Source organism: Schistocerca nitens, chromosome 3, assembly GCF_023898315.1.
Source record: "Schistocerca nitens isolate TAMUIC-IGC-003100 chromosome 3, iqSchNite1.1, whole genome shotgun sequence".
Classification (NCBI taxonomy): Eukaryota; Metazoa; Arthropoda; class Insecta; order Orthoptera; family Acrididae; genus Schistocerca; species Schistocerca nitens.
Window position 1 is genome coordinate 371,627,064 of NC_064616.1, and position 19,696 is coordinate 371,646,759.

General features: G+C 42.6%; 1 protein-coding gene across 3 annotated transcripts in view; it reads right to left on the minus strand.

The window, feature by feature from the left end:
• The window catches only part of LOC126249604 (ELAV-like protein 1), a 243,324-nt gene that overhangs the window by 141,784 nt on the left and 81,844 nt on the right, over nucleotides 1–19,696 (minus strand). For all 3 annotated transcript variants that reach the window (XM_049951268.1, XM_049951267.1, XM_049951269.1), the window contains exon 2: nucleotides 17,795–18,061. In XM_049951268.1, the coding sequence (XP_049807225.1) occupies nucleotides 17,795–18,061 (267 nt within the window). The remainder of the gene's footprint in view (nucleotides 1–17,794; nucleotides 18,062–19,696) is intronic.

Here is a 19,696-nt window from a genome sequence, read left to right on the forward strand (position 1 = left end):
TCTTTGAGTACATGTTAATACGAGGTATACAAATCCTACCTCTCCTCATTAAAATACAGCCCTTTTCCATCTTGTATCTTTCGTAGTTCACTACTTCCTTGTCAATCGTATTACAAAATAATGCGTAATTCACCATTGTGGAAGGTTGGAACGTGACACCGGACACTGACGTACGTTATTTTATTTCTTTATAATCCTGTAATGGGGGAGGAGAAATGTGTGAATCAAGGACAACTTCGCAACAGTCTGGACTGTGTGTACAAATTTGTCATCGCTTACTGCTTCTATCATCCTCTCGATTTAATGTTAATGGGAATGTCTTACTGGTGGTAACACGGTGTCCTTTATGAACTGTGCACATGCCGCACAAATTCAAACATTTCTGTAAGTATTCAAACATTCGTTTACGTATTTTCCAACGGCGATGAAGCTCATGTACTATTTCGAGCGATCTAGATAAACACTCTTACAAAACTCACGCTCTGATGTAGGGTGAGGTGCACGAAAGTGCGCACAATGACTGAAGGAAGGACTATTAAGTTTTAACGTCACGTCCCCTATGAGGTCGTAATGACTTCGTACAACATCGGACTGGGAAGGAAGTCGGCCGTTCCCATTAATAGGAAACATCTCTGACTTAAGATATTACAGAAATCACTGAGGGCCTAAATCTGGACGAGTCGAATGTGAATTTAAACCGTCCTCCCGAATAAGAACTAAGAGCCATCACGGCCCTACTTCGCCCGATCGCCAGGGATTACGTCTCCGACGAAGTCTTGCCTAGTTGTCTACGGATAAAGCGTGCGACTTGAAACCCAGAGGTCGCGGGATCAAATCACCTCAGCTATGTGAGGAACTCTGAAGAACGACATTTGGCACGGCGTCATCTGCACTACCTAAACCATTACAGGATTTATTATTTATCATATTGTCAGAAGTGCGAAGTGTGTGATCAAAGAAAGGAAACCTATCGATGACATCGGATTATACACTGACCAGAAATTGGCTTTTGAATGCATTTCGTGTCGCCCTCATGATGTCTGATGGTGCACGTGGCTAGAGATGAACACAATAGTAGACGTTTGTTAGTCTGCACAGCACCGCACGTGCAAAAAACCAACTCCACAGTAAGGGATCACTTCTGCAGGTTGGTTTTGCATCTCATGGTGCTAGAGCGTAGTCTGCTGAGACCCTGTTGTTCACTCCACTTAATGACCAGAAGGGAGCTCTTCCTTCGGAACCACCAATTTCTCCAAATGTTGACATTTTCCTCGCCACTTTGGCATCCTCGCTTGCTGTGCTATTTCTGTAAGAGCTTCAGTAGTTGCCGTTTCTTGATTCCAGCCGACGATTCACTGGCTGACGGCCATATAAAGTGTGGGTTTTCGTAGTCATGGCATTTCTTTTCTCGTGCCTAGCAGATATGACTTGCTCTAATGAACTGTTACTCAGAAAATTTTTTGCCTTCTCTGGAACTTCTCTTTCAATATCAAAAGGCAAGAACATCTGAACAGTTCACACGGCTTACAAACACAAAACCTAAAATTGCGCCGAAAAACGCCTAAAAGCCATGTCTTACACGTGATCCACAGCTACTGAATTCTTTGTCTGCTCTGCTTTAAGTTATTGAACTTTCTCACGTGCTAACGCTCCGCATCCTCCTCCATTTACAGTCATTACTGAGCAAACTGACGACGTGCTTGCTTCCGTTCCCAGTTATATTTATTTTGGGAGTCGAATATATCTTAATCTGTACAATGAAAAGTAACATGCCATACCGAGAAGACCAAGGTAATTTATCGTTCTTGGATTTGACGTGCACTTTAACTGATCTACTACTGTCACCTTTAAAATTTGCAGCCTTTCAGATGAGCAATCATAATCAAGTAAAATGTAGAACTAACATTTGAACACTATCACAAATAAAACCAACCCGACTGAAGACATAACAACGACGTCGAAACAGGTTCGAGTAAAGGAGGAGAAGTTGTTCACGGATGATGCAGATTAGAAAGCCAAATTTGGTCTAGACATTTTTTATGTGGCCAATATCTTTCAATATTCAAGAAACGATCGAGCAATCCAAAGACGACAAACGAGGCGATGAAACATGGATTCACCACTTTGAAATTTAAACAAAACGGCAAAGAAATAGTTCAAAACGGTACCCACAGTCTTCTGGTACTCTGAAGGGGCTATTTTGCTCGATGTCCTCCGTCATAAACGATGAACTCCCGAAGTCCACTGTTGGACAGGAAACTGAACAGACGATTACTGAGAGTTCGTGGCCGTAAAATACGAATGCACTTCACGGTAACTCTAGGCCATACGCAAGTCTGCGCACCCGAAAAGGTATCACGAAACTTTGATGGGCAGTTCTTCATCCTCCGTACAGCCCAAATCTCGCACCTTGACTTCCATCACCTTGGCCAGCTGAAGGAAGGATTGCCCGGGTAGCATAACAGAAATGATGGGGAAGTTATTGATGTATCGAGAACTTCGCCGTGACGCAGACCAGTAGAGTTTTACCATAACAGCATATAGGCTCTCACATAAAAAGTGGCGTATTTTCTCCTAAAGATAATAGAGACGCATTCCATCGAAACGTTGCTACCAGACGACGACGCTACTCGGCTAACAACCCGTGAAGACTTCATATATTAAATTCGCCCAGAAAGCCTGCACTCACATGTAAGTAGGGTGTTTTAGTTTTTATGTATGTGACGCCACGTAGCACTCTGTATTACAATCGCTGACTGCGCTGTGTGCAGTCTGTGGCTGATTGGACTCATTGTTGGATTATTCTCTAATGTAGTTTTGGGCAGTTGGGTGTGAACAGCGCGTAGCGTTGGGCAGTTGGTGAGCCGCCAGCAGTGGTGGATGTAGGGGGAGAGGTGCCAGAGTTTTGAGATAATATGAGCGGACAATCTGGACGTGTTCCGTCAGAAGGAAATTTGTCAAAATAGATGTCAAGAATTTATATATACAGGGTGGCCCATTGATAGCGACCGTGCCAAATCTCACGAAATAAGCATCACTCGAAAAAACTACAACGAACGAAACTCGTCTAGCTTGAGGGGAAACCAGATGGCGCTACGGCTGGCTCGCTAGATGGCGCTGCCACAGGTCAAACGGATATCAACTGCGTTTTTTTTAAAATATGAACCCCCATTCATTACATATTCGTGCAGCACGTAAAGAAATATGAATGTTTTAGTTGGTCCACTTTTTTCGCTTTGTGATAGATGGCGCTGTAAGGTCACAAACGTATAAGTACGTGGTATCACGTAACATTCCACCAGTGCGGACGGTATTTGCATCGTGATACATTACCCGTGTTAAAATAGACCGTTTACCAATTGCGGAAAAGGTCGATATCGTGTTTATGTATGGCTATTGTCATCAAAATAGCCAACGGGCGTGTGCTGTGTATGCTGCTCGGTATCCTGGACGACATCATCCAAGTGTCCGGACCGTTCACCGGATAGTTACGTTATTTAAGGAAACAGGAAGTGTTCAGCCACAATGGAAACGTCAACCACGACCTGCAACAAATGATGATGCCCAAGTAGGTGTTTTAGCTGCTGTCGCAGCTAATCCGCACATCAGTAGCAGACAAACTGCGCGAGAATCTGGAATCTCAAGAACGTCGGTGTTGAGAATGCTACATCAACATCGACTGCACCCGTACCATATTTCTATGCACCAGAAATTGCATGGCGACGACTTTGAACGTCATGTACAGTTCTGCCACTGGGCCCAAGAGAAATTACGCGACGATGACAGATGTTTTGCTCGCGTTCTATTTAGCGACGAAGCGTCATTCACCAACAGTGGTAACGTAAACCGGCATAATACGCACTATCGGGCAACGGAAAATCCACGATGGCTGCGACAAGTGGAACATCAGCGACCTTGGCGGGTTAATGTATGGTGCGGCATTATTGGAGGAAGGATAATTGGTCCCTATTTTATCGGTGTCAATCTAAATGGTGCAATGTATGCTGATTTCATACGTAATGTTCTACCGAAGTTACTACAAGATGTTTCACTGCATGACAGAATGGCTATGTACTTCCAACATGATGGATGTCCGGCACATAGCTCGCGTGCGGTTGAAGCGGTATTGAGTAGCATATTTCATGGCAGGTGGATTGGTCGACGAAGCACCGTACCATAGCCCACACGTTCACCGGATCTGACGTCCCCGGATTTCTTTCTGTGGTGAAAGTTGAAGGACATTTGCTATCATGATCCACCGACAACGCCTGACAACATGCGTCAGCGCATTGTCAATGCATGTGCGAATACTACGGAAGGCGAACTACTCGCTGTTGAGAGGAATGTCGTTACACGTATTGCCAAATGCATTGAGGCTGACGGACATCATATTGATCATTTATTGCATTTATGTCGTATTTACAGGTAATCACGCTGTAACAGCAGGCGTTCTCAGAAATGGTAAGTTCACAAAGGTACATGTATCACATTGGAACAACCGAAATAAAATGTTTAAACGTACCTACGTTCTGTATTTTGATTTAAAAACCGACCAACTGTTCGTCCAAAATTGTGAGCCATATGTTTGTGACTATTACAGCGCCATCTATCACAAAGCGAAAAAGTGGTCCAACCAAAACATTCGTATTTTTTTTACGTACTACACGAATATGTAATAAAGAATGGGGTTCCTATTGAAGAAAACTCAGTTGATTTCCGTTTGACCTATGGCAGCGCCATCTGGTTTCCCCCTTCAAGTTAGACAAGTTTCGTCTTTGTAGTTTTTTCGTCTGACGCTATTTCGTGAGATATTTGACCCGGTCACGATCAATGGACCACCCTGTATATATTATGGCTTTTGAACACTTAAGGTATATACGTTGTTCCCATCAAATTTTCATTTGCTAACTATATGCCTTTCAGTAATTAGTGCCTTCAGTAGTTGGGATCTTATTTAGCTGGCAGTATTGGCGCTCGCTGTATTACTGAAAGTCAGACTTCGTTGCGCTAAAAATATTGTGTGTTAGTTTAGTGATGATCATAATAAGTAAAGAGAAAACTGAGTACGTTCAGTTTTAGTCAGCTGTTTCAGTATCAAATAACGAAGTTTACCAGCCGAGACATTCTTTATATTCAAAGGGAAAATCAGTACAAACATAGAACTGAACGCAGCTGACGTTGAAAAGTGGGTTTTCATGGCCAGAGACTTTGGGGAACATTATGGTGTATTTTAATCACGAATAGAACTGTCCTACTTTGAGAAAAAATGTGTTCCGTTGCTTACTGAATGAGTCCTAGCAGCAGCAGCAGTATGATGAGCGTCAGTAGCAGGTGGGGTGGGGGGTGGGGGGGGGGGGACGCAACGAGAATAGCACTTTTAGGCACCATGCTCTTGGTTGCGTTATTTGTTGCCTTAGAATCAACCGCTGCCTCCTTTACAAACTGCTATAGTGTGTCCCCAGAAAATCAGAAAGAATGACAACCCTGTATGGCAAACATCAATCATCATCAGTTTTGAGGTGGTAGCGAGAGCGTCGGTTATTAGGAGAGGGCCGACTCTGTTTGGCGGCGAGCGCGAGCGCGCACAGCGGGTGGGGTTTAATTTCGGAGCTGACTTGACTGACGCACCGGATGGCGCGCCGCCGCCCGCCCACGACGGCCGCGATACTTCGCACACCCTGCACCGCGGCCGCAACCTCGCGTCGGGGCACCCGGCCTCCACCACCACCCCATCTTACCCCTCATTCCTCGTCTCCTCCTTTCGATGAATTAATTTAATCACGTACGCCGCGCCAGTGAAGGAACTCCTTTCAGTTACTTACTAATACCATCAAAATTCTTACTTTGACGACAAGCATCCTGATTAGGATTCTCAAAGAAAATCCGCCAACGAAATAGTAACCCCCACGAGTACAAGACACGGCACGTTGAAACAACAATATTAACCCTCTAAATTAACAACACCAAGTAGTAATTACAGTCTAAGTATCGGCCAATTAAATTCACTGAGTCACCAACAATGTGATATTCTCAAACGAAAATTTACCAGGATTAATTTGTTAATTATTAATAAATAATTATTTACTACTACTACTACTACTACTACTACTACTTCCTTCTTCTTCTTCTTCTTCTTCTTCTTCTTCTTCAACATTCATCCCCACACAGTGACACCAGTAGAATTAATTGTTTAAGAGAATACAGTTTGTTACTTTTCATGCTATTATCATTAAAATATTGTTACAGGCCCTATTACACGCTTATTTTCGATTTCTGTGAGACATTTTACTATCTGAAGATTTTAACAGCAGTTACCACTGGTTGCCACGTGAAATGCTCTACACTAGTTGTTTTCAAACCGGAGAAATTCGCTGCTTTTTTCTGAATTTACTGGCTTTCGAGAGGTTACCGTCAGCCAGCTCAACGAAGGAATGTCTTCGCACACTGGACTCGCATTCGGGAGGACGACGGTTCAATCCCGTCTCCGGCCATCCTGATTTAGGTTTTCCGTGATTTCCCTAAATCGCTTCAGGCAAATGCCGGGATGGTTCCTGTGAAAGGGCACGGCCGATTTCCTTCCCCATCCTTTCCTCACCCGAGCTTGCGCTCCGTCTCTAATGACCTCGTTGTCGACGGGACGTTAAACACTAATCTCCTCCTAACAAAGGAATGTCAATTATGAAGATATGAACAGTCTCCGAGCGGAGAAAATCTCCGACCCGGCCGTGAATGAATCAGGGCCGCTTCGATTCGCAATCCGCCCTGCTGACCGCGCAGCTACCGAGGCGGACATAATTAGCTTCTTGGGAAGTCATATTCCAGATGGCTTGGCTTATGGTTTAGTCTAATTATTTATTTAAAAATTTCGCTTCACTATTTCGTTGGACTAAAATATTTATTAGACCATTTTGTTCAATATCAGGCACTTTACATTCAAAGTTAGATAAAGGAGCTCTCTAGATTTCTCTGCCGTAAGACATTCCCTATACGAATCCATGTCACTTCCCTGTATCTTAATATTCCCTATTCACCTTCCATTCAGTTATCGTTTACAGTGTGTCGAAATCAAGCAAACCACGTTTCTGTCCACCTAGCATCCATTCGTTTTGCTGTATGTCGCCTACTATCCCATTTTCACTGCTGAAAGATTACGTTTTTCATTGCATTTCCTTGTTAATAAATTTATTTTTCTGTATTTCTTCGTGACTGCCATCATGCGTCCCTCCGCAGGTCTCTGAGCAACCCTAATCATTTGAATGTCTTTCCCATAAGCAGTCCATGTCTCCCTACGCTACTTCTGAACTGTAACACACTGTGAACTTACGGCATCAAATGACCCACAAACGTAGTTTTGAAAGTCCTCTTTAGAATGAAAGAACTCCAGGCCACTTTTTACTCTTCCCATTATTTCTATCCAATTCTTAGCATTCAGCAGTTGATATGTTCCATAAATTTTACTTGCAACAATTTTCCCAATTCCGGAAACACACACGCAAATGCTTTCGCTCGCAGAGCGTTTTATTGGCCTCAGAAAATAAACTACTGAAAAAGAGACTTAGAACACAAGCGCCAACAGCTAAATCCTCGAAGATTTAATTATGTGTTCAAAAACGCATGATGAAATGCGTAAGTTCAGCTCTGAGAAGGGAACATTTTTTAACTAGAGTTACGTGGAAAGTACACACCTAGGTAGTTCATTCTTCCAGAAATCATCAGTACCCAGTTGATTGAAAAAATTCATGATAATTTCAAATAAGCTAACCGAAAATCAAGAACTTTAATGAAGATTTCATTGGCGCTGTTTGGTTTAATACGGTAATTCTAGCTTCATAATGATCTGTCGGCCTACCGACTTGTGCCTAACTTATAAACGTGTGTAATTTTCCAGTTTAGATGGTAGTCATGGTCCAGCGAAGAGTCAAAAGTTGATTGTTTCACCGTCAAACAGCATCACTGCGCGTGACAACATTTTTATCAGCCAGTGAGTGTGTGTCGGTACGTCTGAAAATGGAGCGTCTGGCTCTGATGACAAGTTAGAGTAATGTTTTTTGGAAAAAAAAACACAAAATTAAATCACGGGAGCATTACCGCTTGTGCTAACGTGGAAAATACAACTGAGACCAAATACATTCACATCTCTTTCAGTAGTGTGTGCGAAACGGTTCCATTGTTTTACCAGAATGTGGACTTTCAGAACTGTGTACGACTCACAAGGTTAAGTTCATCTTCATTGTCAGAGTAAGAAGTAATACACGCCAAGTTGCCAGGAAAATAAATTGCTGCACTGATCAGAATTACCTAAATTTAAATAGGAATAAAGACTTTCTCGATTTTCGGCGCTGTGACGCAGGCAGTGGCATATTCGCCTCCGTCTTTAGAAGCGTATTTTCCCATGTATGTCATGCAGCAGACTTGATTGGCACACCGTGCGGCATAGTTACAGAGGTCATCAAGCAGCTATTGTTTACAGCACAATGTTCCACGTGCGGTACCTAACGACAAACCTCTTTGTTAGAACATTTTTACACGCACCTCCTGATGCTAGTGGACTATACCTTCATCATTTTAAGTATGATGATGATGATGATGCCAACACGAACGCAATGAGACTCCAATTTCTCTCTCTTCACAGCAGTAAAAAGCTCATAGCTACAGGATGCCTTAAACTTGGGAAACTAGCAGTATCTGGAGTCAACAACTACCCAGAGAATCCTGGCCAAAAAATACATCGTCATAACTGGTTTGTGGCAAGAAGCCAGACTGTCTACCACTTTACATGTCGCTATCCTCTGGAAGGAACTCTTAGCACTTTACTGACATAGTGTAATGTCCTCAGCAACAATCTTTAACTACAAAGATGTAATGCTTTCCAATTACTAATTTCTTTCTTACTTTTAATATAGATTGTAGAATTCAGGAAAGAGCCATTACATTCTTTTAATTTTAGCAATTGCGAAGAATACGGCAAAGAGATAAATGGGATACGAATGAAACCCTGACGCGTGCTAGCAGGGAACTTCCAATTATGAATTGCACTTCGGTTCAGTTTTACGTGTCAGAGAAAGCCGAAGTTTGGGATAGGAGGTCCACCAAACGACACATCAGATGATTAAGAATGCCACGGACTGGCGCAAACGTTCACGAAGTCTGACAGCGGAACAACAATGACGCAGGCACTGTTCTATTATATGGTGTTAATTGTCACATCATCCGCTAAGAAACACGGGCATGGATTAAGATTTCAGTGCCGTCACTTCCCTTTTCTACAAGCCCCAATTTAATTTAAAACGCAGAACGAATTTTTACTCTGCATTGGTGTGTGCTCTGATTTGAAGAGTGCTACGCAACTAATGTAGGAGATGAGGTACTGCCTGGTGTAGCGCTTTGAGGGCGGGACGTGGGTCGTGCTTAGATTGTACTCGCCCGCGAAAGACAACACCTCACTGTGTACTTCTTCCTTCGTTTTACTCTCAAGCCATAGCCTGCGCTTATTAGGTAGTGGATTACATTTAACAGATCCTGCAATTCTTCTTCACTTTCACTGAAGGTATCAGCGAATCTGAACACATTCATAGCCTTTCATCCTGAATTTTAATACTACTAATGAGCCTTTGTCTTCATTGTTTCTTTGAAGGATGGGTTGAACAATAGGAGAGACTGCATCCATGTATTACACACTAATCCGAGCACTTCTTTCTTCGTCTTCCAGATATATAGTTCCCTGTTTAGTTCAAATGGTTCAAATGGCTCTGAGCACTACGGGACTCAACATCTTAGGTCATAAGTCCCCTAGAACTTAGAACTACTTAAACCTAACTAACCTAAGGACATCACATACACCCATGCCCGAGGCAGGATTCGAACCTGCGACCGTAGCAGTCCCGCGGTTCCGGACTGCAGCGCCAGAACCGCACGGCCACCTCGGCCGGCTCCCTGTTTAGTCTTGGGTTTATTGCTTATTACACATTTATACAGGATTAGCACAAACGAACTTAACACTTTCAAAAATTCGTACCAACGGAACTGTACGACTTATTCGCTTCGAATCTTTACCTTTTAACAGACTATCTCTAATAGTTTTTTACAGTATGCACCCAATTGTTTCGTTGCAGGATGCCGCCGCCACAAAACGCTAGTGTAGAAAATGCAACTACATCCCAACAGAAGAGCTGATGTGTTCTTTATTTTGGAAAAATGAGTCGGTAACTGCTGGTGAACGAGCATTTCGCTCACACTTACCAGGAGCCACCCGGCAGTCTCCATTTTGCTCAGACCAGGACTTACGCCCTCCCAACTATAATTAACAGGCAAAAATGGAGACTGCTGCATAGCTTCTGGTGAAGTTGTGCTGAATGCTCGTTGAACAGCAGTTAAAGGCTCATTTTTGCTACATGAAGGGCACATCAGCTATTCTATTGTGGTGTAGTTGCATTTTCTATCCTAGCGCTTTCTGGCAGTGGCAGCCTGCAACGAAAGAATTGCAAGTATACTTTAAAAACTTTTAGAGATTATCTATTGACAGGTTAAGATTTGAAGGGAGTAAGTTGAACCGTTTCGTTTGCACGACATTTTGGAAGTATGAAGTTCTTTTGCGCTCACCCTGTGAAACTAAACACACAGTATGTCCACCGCTAAAGCTCTTTCCTACCCACCTTAACTTCCGATGAGTGTGTCAGAGTGGTGAAGCGAACTGGGCGTAGTTATTTCAAATAACTTATTCTCTTCTCGATTATTGCTGATTTAGGAAATCTACGGAAATTTGAGATCGGTAAACGCGGACTGGCATCCGAACTACTCTCCGGCCGAATAAGAATTCATCTTCGTCACTAAGGCACTTAACTTAATGCTTACTACCACTTCTCACTGCAAGGAATTGCATAACCTCTGTCAAACACTTCGATGTTATTCGCAGTCAGAAGCCGCGAATCTGTGACCTCAGTGAGTAGTTACAAAGTAATATTGAAAACTTCAAGAGCGCTCTGTCAATCATGAGAGCGATCTACGAACTTAAATTCATACTCTGAACAGCAACGCAATCGGCATAGGCACATGTGAAGTGCGGAAGCGTTAGCTGCAGTTGGTCTGAAGTTCGTGGAACCATTGGGGATATGAAATGTTGAATTTTCGGTACACTTTTGTAAACCATAAATGATTTGTGTGTTTAATGCAGAACGCTTATTTTGTTCGCGCGTAAGCCAATGACTTACAGAGGCGTTGATAGATTACACAAGCCAAGGGAAGAGAGAGATGCTGACAATATCGTGTAAGATTGGTTTCGAGACCCTCCTTAATCGTATATTTGGTGTGTGAATATTATAGACACCTGATACAGCACTGCAGAGACAGGCAATTTGGTAATTGGCTAAATAGCTCGTGGCACTGGTCCCTTATTTTTGATGAGAGCGCAGTATCAATTTGCGAATTTACTTGCAGGGTAAGAGCCGTTTCATTCAGTAACACGAAATTAGTACGAAATTCATAAATCTTGTTGTTTTCCATCTCGGGCATTTATAGTCACAATGAATTCCTCAGTACTTTGTTGAGGTATGGAACCTTATCTGGCATCTCGGCAATAGTACAGTAGCTAGCCCTGAAGTACGCCTGCGGGGAGCTACGAAGCTGTCCCCCATGCTCACTTCCGCCCCGCGGATGCCCAACGCCTGGGAACTGTTGTGCTACTACCCGAGTTTACTGTCAGCCTTGCAGTGTCGTGTTTAGTTTGTAGTATACGCATGAATGTGTAATACATAACGCATCCTGACAGGAATATTTAATTCACAGTAATAACTATGCTCTTGCTAATATGCGTTTTCGTCACTATAAACGTCACATTTTAACTCAAAATCTGTCGGCGGAGGCGTTCTATTTTCTGGTTCTCGATTAAGAAAGCGTGTGTTGCCTGCGCGCACATTTAACACGAATTTCACCCTTGGCCTTGTTTTATTACAACAACAGATATAACTGTGAAAAATTTTTTCCTGTTAGGTGCGCGTACAACAAATCCTGGTCATAAGCAAGGGACACTAGTAACCGTCCACTCCCCTGTCACCATGTTTCGAGTGACAGCTTATTTACAGCCGTTACAACCACACTATTAGAACTAATGAATTATTTCTTCTGTAGCTGTCGGTGCCATGGCCGTCGTTATTCCCGAAGTATCAGTATGTCAGTATGCTCTTTCAATGCTGACAGAGTAATTGCACTAACGAAAATGCATGTAGAATGGCTTGTACTGTTCTGTTGTACGCTACAGTAGAGGCTTAATGGGTGCTTCACTTTAAAACCGAATGTTATCTAAAATCGGTTTTTGAAAACTCATACTCATTGTATGGCATCGACAGGTAAAATTTCGTTAATTTTTAATTGTTAACAAACAGTAATCAGTCAAAACCGTTCTTATTTTCCACTATCAAATTTTAAAATACGCTACAAACTTATCTATATTGAAACAAATACTATGATTCACAAAGTAATTTCACCTGAATTGTGTGTCCAAACGCTTTGCCCTGCTGTCGACAAGCCTTACACGGAGTTAACAAGTTATGCGGTAGAGATTTGAACAAATAGATGTTGCCGTAATATCGCGTACACACCGTATAAAAGAACAGTGCATTAGCGGAGCTGTCATTTGTACGAGGCTGACTCGTGTAAAGACTTTTCCGACGTGATTATACCCGCACGACGGGAATTAACAGACCTTGAACGCGGAAAGGCAGTTGAAGCTAGAAGCACGGGACATTCCATTTTTAAAATCGTTAAGGAATTCAATATTCCGGAATCTACAGTGTCGAGAGTGTGGCAGGAATACCAAATTTCAGGTATTACCTGTCACCACGCACAACACAGTGGCCGACGGTCTTTACATAACAGAGCAGCTGCGTTTGCGTAGAGTTGTCAGTGTTCACAGACAACCAACACTGCCTCAACTAAATAAATGAGGGACGGACGACGAATGTACCCGTTAGGACAGTGAGACGAAATTTGGCATTATTGGGCTGTAGCAGCAGACGACCGACGCGAGAGACTGCTAACTGCACGATATCGCCAGTAGCGCCTCTTCTGGGCTCGTGACGATATCGGTTGGACCCTACACCACTGGAAAACCGTTGCACGGTCAGACGAGTCCCGATTTCAGCTGGTAAGAACTGGTAAGGTTCAAGTGTGGCGCAAACTCCACGAAGCCATAGACCCTAGGAGTTCAACAGGTACTCCTTCCATCTATACTGTAACTAGATAACAACGAAATCCAAGTCACTCGTGTAGTCTTAACTTCCTCAGCATCTTGCACTGTAGCAACTACCTTGACCACAGGAGAATCAGTCTGACTTGTTGGCTAGTAGTGAAGACTCTGTAGCTTATATACTCCAGTTGTAAGACGTTAGTCCCTTAGTAAGCACCTATATTCACAAATTGCGACAATATTTTGCAGCACTTATTTCCTACCGTTGTCTATGTTTTATCGGCACGACGAATAACGGTCATCGGTGCTCACTTAAACTACCTTTACTGTTTCATTAACGACGGTGTTTACGTAATAAGACAGCAGTGATGTTGAAACCATGTTTTACACTGCCAGAAGTTTGGAAGCAGGGATGAGCGAATTCGTGATACGGGGTTTTTTTAAAGAACAACCTGAACTCACTACATGTCATCTTCAAGAGAGTGTACGTTAAGTGTTAAGACGAAGACAGTGAGAGGTCCACCGACCTAGCAGGGCTTGTTTGCTAATACAGAATAATCCTGCAGTTGTCGGGGCCCAGGTGAACGGAATACAGTCTGGGCACTTCTAATTGTCCTCCAGACACATTCATTTTCAAAGGAGGCTTTGGAAATTTTAGTTTGCTGCGGTATTGGACGCCAAATCTTCCAAGCTATATTCGTTTCGATTGATAGACTTTGAATGAAAAACAGCATGAAACGAAAACCATAACACGAAGCATTTCACGGTGAAAGATGCATATGAAAGAATCGTGGATGCACTGAAGTGTCAGCGAACCATGAATAGATGAATTAGTAAATGAGCGAAACAAACGAAAAACAGCAGTCCACGCCTGAAATGCCTAATGTGAACGTTTACTTAGATTGAAGTAACAACGCTAAATTTAGCAGCTTAAGATGTTAGTAGCCGTAACGAGAGACGTTACTATGTCTAGACTCTGAACGCAGCGCCTATGCTTTCTGAAAATTGACAAAATGCATAGCGAATTCAGAGTTAATTTGATATTATAAAATTTCAGTAGCACAAATAATGAATTTCATATGGGTGGTCAGCTCTCCCCCGCGCCTTCTCATTAGCGACCGAGCACACTCTCCGATTAGTTAAGTATGAGACAGAAAATCGATTGCATCTCTTCAAGGAACTCCCCTGTAATTTGCACTGATTTATGGAAACCACGAAACATCAAAGCTTTATAGCTGGACTTTGGACTTTGATTTGAACTACCGTCCCGCCGAATACGTGTCCCGTGCCTTCCCACCGCGAAACCTCCCTCAGTAATCCACATTAGTAACCTGCGTTCCTTGGCAATTGTTTTAACTTGCTTCAGGTAGCTCCCGATCAAATCTGACGAACTATTGCCTGAGACCTGACGGCCAGAAGGGTGCGCATTCTGCAGACAGAGACGCATTCGCGAAGCTTGCGTGACTGCGGAGCTTCGATCGCAGTTGCCCGTGTACGCCATCTTGCACTCATTGACAGACCACAGACCAAGGACGCAATGTTTCTTAAACACTTCTCTCGCTGGCAGAAGTTCAGAACACCATTGCCGTTATCCAATATTTCCATGCCACCATACATCACTAGTATCATTACATTTTAGGCCACCGGCTCCGACTAGCAATCAACAATTAGTATTTATACATTATGTAACACGTGCTTATTGGCTTTAGCTTTTATTGGCCCTATACGTACCGCCGGGTGGAAGCTCTGTCTCATGCTTCACAGAATGTGAAGCAATCCTCCGATGCCTTGTACGCCTGGATTTCCTGTATTGTAAGTGTTCACTCCACTATTTGTACCCAATGGATCTCCCCGAGATGATGAGTATATAGCATACACACGAACAGGAGATGAGTGTACCGCAGATTAAGCAAGGTGACGAAATCCTGTGAGGTCCAATGGTTAAGTACACTTTCGAGAAAAACGTAATTGCCTCCGGGTACGGTGGAGATCCTGAAAATCTGAACTCTGAAGAGGAATTTTCACTTCTGAAATGGTTACAGTTTCAATGGATGCGTAAGCACAGACAGTTGGCGGCACCGTAATCGTGCATCACGTATCTTCCACCGACAACTGAATACGGACACACTTATAAAACCGAACAAGCTATACAGTTTCGAAAGTGTGGTGCAGGAGGGGGGAGGGGGAGTGGCGGGAGAGAGAGAGAGAGAGAGAGAGAGAGAGAGAGAGAGAGACAGAGAGAGAGAGACGGGGCATACTTTACGCGGCTGTATGTTCCGTATATTCTGTCAGCAGGCTCAACTAGCTCGAACCCTAGATATTGTTCAAGGAACAAACGTGTGGGAAATGACGTTGCAAGTACAACACGCATCGCCGCTAAGTCCCTAGTGACTGTGTGAGTGCGGAACTGCTAGGTGCCGGCGGTGGGCGCCCACAGTTCAACGGTTCTGCTGTCAGCTGCCCACACCGCAGTGGGAGAGAATGCTTACGTGGAAGAATTTGTACAGCCCTTGACGCAGCCGGGCGCAAGCCAAGGTTACTTCAGGGTAGTTCCTGGGACGTCGTCGTGAAACCACCTGCTTTTCGAGGAACGCATAGGCGCTGCTGCCGTCGAGAGATGGTATTCCCTAGAACACTGTATGGCTTCCATGTCACCGACCGCCTGGCACGCTCTGCTCACCGCTCCGCTCTATTACAACCGTGAACCTTTCGTACTGAAATACATGAATGCGGTGATCCTTTTTAAGTTCTACTCTTCGTTAATCTTGGGGTGTTAGAGCGTACACTACTGCATGGTAGTCGATTTGAAAGTTACAGAATGTTGTTTCGCCGTTATACGTCAATTCACAGCTAATGTCCGAGTCCAGCGCACAAAATGTATCCGATTAACGTATGCAACAATTATAAATTTACTGTACAATCTTAGATGAAGACACGTTTATACCGGCATTCTTTAACCAACTACAGTGGCATCAGTATGTTATAATTCTAACTAAGCATTCCATTTCTCCACATCGTGACCCTTAATCGGTCACGACCTATAGAGAGCCAAATATCAGAAGTAGGCAACTTTACCATTCGCAAGACTCACGTTGTCATATGACAATTGTACGTGGAACATTAGAAAGGCGTTGTTAAGATTCCGCGTTTCACCCACTGAACTGCAGAATATTTTTGTCAGATGGCATGTTATTAACAGCAACTGTCGCATATCCCGTGTTACAGACAGCGTACGTGCTGTCGCACTGACAACTACTCGCGCTTAAAGAACGAAACGTTTACTTATCAGGTACTCAATAATTTGTTTCTTACTAAAGTTACAATTTATCTTGAAATGTCAAAGTGACGCAAAAATTTTAAAGCTGTACATCAGGCTGGGGGAGACGACAGTAGCCTCTATTTGTCAATTCACCTCATGAAGCAACGTAAATCTATGGTTAAAAATTTTATGTTCTATACGTTCGTCCTTGGAAGATTCCAAACGCAACAAACAAAATGGCTAGGATAGATTCCCTTTTTCACTACTCAAACAGACTTCTTATCAGCGTGAAAGTGCGTGATATTGCCTATTTTTCTTGCTGAAGCTAAACAGGAGTGAAACATTTATTAGTGTGTTCAATTCCTTTGGTGTCTTGTGCCCAAAGGAATCGGCGCTGCGCAAGTGTTTTAAACATAATGATGTGTACGTTTTACAGATTTTTTAGTTTTGTGTTTAATCTTGTGTAAGCTATCACATTACGATAGGCGATCCAGTGTTCAGGTGTGCGGGTTTCAACAATACCTCGTTTTACAACAATCGACAGCAAACAGCTATAATCGAATTTGATAATTATTAAATTAATGTGAAGTCCAAGGAAATTCGAAACTTTAAGCTACACTTTGAAGTATTAATTTATAACAGACGATAAATGTGTTATTTTAAGGAATCTGTGTAATTTAAAAGTCGTCTAACATTAAGGGAAACAGCAATCTTATTCAGCTGACATCGGGAAAGTACAATTATCACGCATTAAGCTGGGCGATACAGTCAAAGTAGCACGATATTTCGACGTAACAACGAACTGTATATTGTATCACCTGATGGCGCCTTTGGCTGACGTCGAAATAAAGTACCACACTGACATATCTGGTGTGACACCTGGAACCTTTTTCTTCATTATTGAGGGCATTACTCACCTTTACGTCAAACAGCGTTATCCGACGGAGCAATTTTATCAGTACATTGCACCATGGCGGTTTCCTTGCCTATCGTTTGTTTTACAAAGGAAATCTTTCCTGTGATCCAATGGAAGGTTAATTTGTATGCAAGTCTACGATTGCAGCTGTGAAATAGTTAAAAGCCAAGCCGAAAGAACGCAGTTCGGCTACGGCAGAGTTCCCTGCAACACTGATCCCAATTTCAGCGACTGTAAAAGCGCATTTGGTTGGATTCTTGATTAGTTGTTAATTCTTTTTAATTCCACGAGCAACAGAGGTTTTCCGGTTGAGTGGAACTTGTCACTAAGCCAAACCCCTAACACTACCATATGCACCAAATTTCGTATGCGTGAACACTACGCTCCACAGAAAAAGTACCTTTAAGGTTAAATACGAATATTTGGAATAATATCTTACCTGTAACTTTGTCACGGATGAGTTTACAGCTCTCAACTTCACCGATAGACGAGAACAAGGAGCGGATTTCTTCTTGGGTCATTGTCTGTGGCAGATAATTGACAATCAAATTCGTCTTACTTTCTTCTTGTTGTCCACCCGTATTAGTTTGCGAAGAGGAATTGTGTGAATTTGAAGATGAAGACGTTGACGAATTTGTGTGCATAGTGCCGTTCTGTTGGGGCACTGCGTCCATGCCATTTTGCATCATTTTGCTTTCTATGAAATCTGCAACAAAGAAGAATTATATTAATATGTACAACGTTAGACTTAAATGTTAGGGCCGCTTCCTGATGATAATCAGTGAACTTAACTCTGGAAACATAAAACCACATGTACTGATCGAGTTCTGATTCTATACTCATAAAAAGAGCTTTAACCAAGCAGAATATATTACAGTATCCTGCGCCCTCTGGGCGTATCAAGCAAATTATACAGAAGACTGTAAGATACATGCAACATTCCATCTCGTTTCTTGGACTTCGATAAATTTTATGATTTAGTAATTTACTGAGATCACATACTATGACTATCGGAGTTTAAAAATGTTCCTATGTTAATTTCGTTGGGAGGAAAAATTTGATATTTTGGTTAAGGAAAAGTCTAGCGGGTTAAAATAAGATCCAGATACAACTTCACTGTGATTCTACTCACGAATCTAAACACTATCAATATAAATTGCAGGCGGAAATACCAAAATACCACTTTGTTAACGGCTTTTGTTCCGCTGAATGTGCCACTAGTGTTCAAGGAAAGAACCTCATTGTGGGAAGTGCATTCAGCACAAATTTGAGACTGTCTGACGCTCCTATCCAGCTATGGTGATTTCGTTATCCGACGATTTCATGCCAGTTAAGTAAATTTTTTTGCACCAAGGCCACTACTGTTACAATGTCCCCGCTTTTCCCGACTTCAACGGAAGTAACAGACACTTCTGATGTACACGTTGATGGTAAAAAAGTAGATCACGACATTTAATCACTAATAAAATTATGCAGCCACGCTTCCTGTTTTTGAGGTACTGGTGATTTCAAATTACGCGCTCGCAATTTGTAACTAATTACACTTAACCGCCATCGCTTCAACATTCCGAACGACAACAAACCACGCACGCACGCACGCACGCACGCGCTCGCCCAGGCGTGCGCGCCCAAACACACACACACACACACACACACACACACACACACACACACACACACACACACACACACACTTTGCAGTAGTACAATGACTAACGATGTATGAAGTTAATCTCTGACAGTACATGACTCTCGCATTTTCTAGCTCGTTGAGCGCAATTTCGTAGAGTTGAATGTACGCAGGAGGCCACATACTTAATTTACTTCCATATCTGGCACACCATCGAAAATCAGCGAACTGTAAACATTAGATGGTAAATATGTAAAACTTACATATATCTTTGCAATGCAATTAACGTGAGGAATAGTAACTTCTGCAACATCGGGTCCATGTATTTTGTCCGTGTTGCGTACTGACACTACATAATCAGGCCGGTCTCCACACAAAAATCCGGCAAATTTACGAGCGATCTAACATTTACATGCATAATCGTTAGACTAATCATTACGTCGGCTGTACAAAATATTGTTACTGTATTTATGGAACTACCAAAAAATCTTACTGCTATCGTTGCCAACAGCTTCTGCCTGAGACGTTTCCACTGTTTTAATAACAGGTAAATTACAACAAACACGAATGTTTCTGTGCGCAAATAAATGTTCGGTAATAAAGTAAATCTATGGTACATATACAGAAATAATCACCACAAACTACAACTACTATTTACGACGAAACTAACAATTACAAGCACTATTATAATACCTACAAATTATGTTTTAG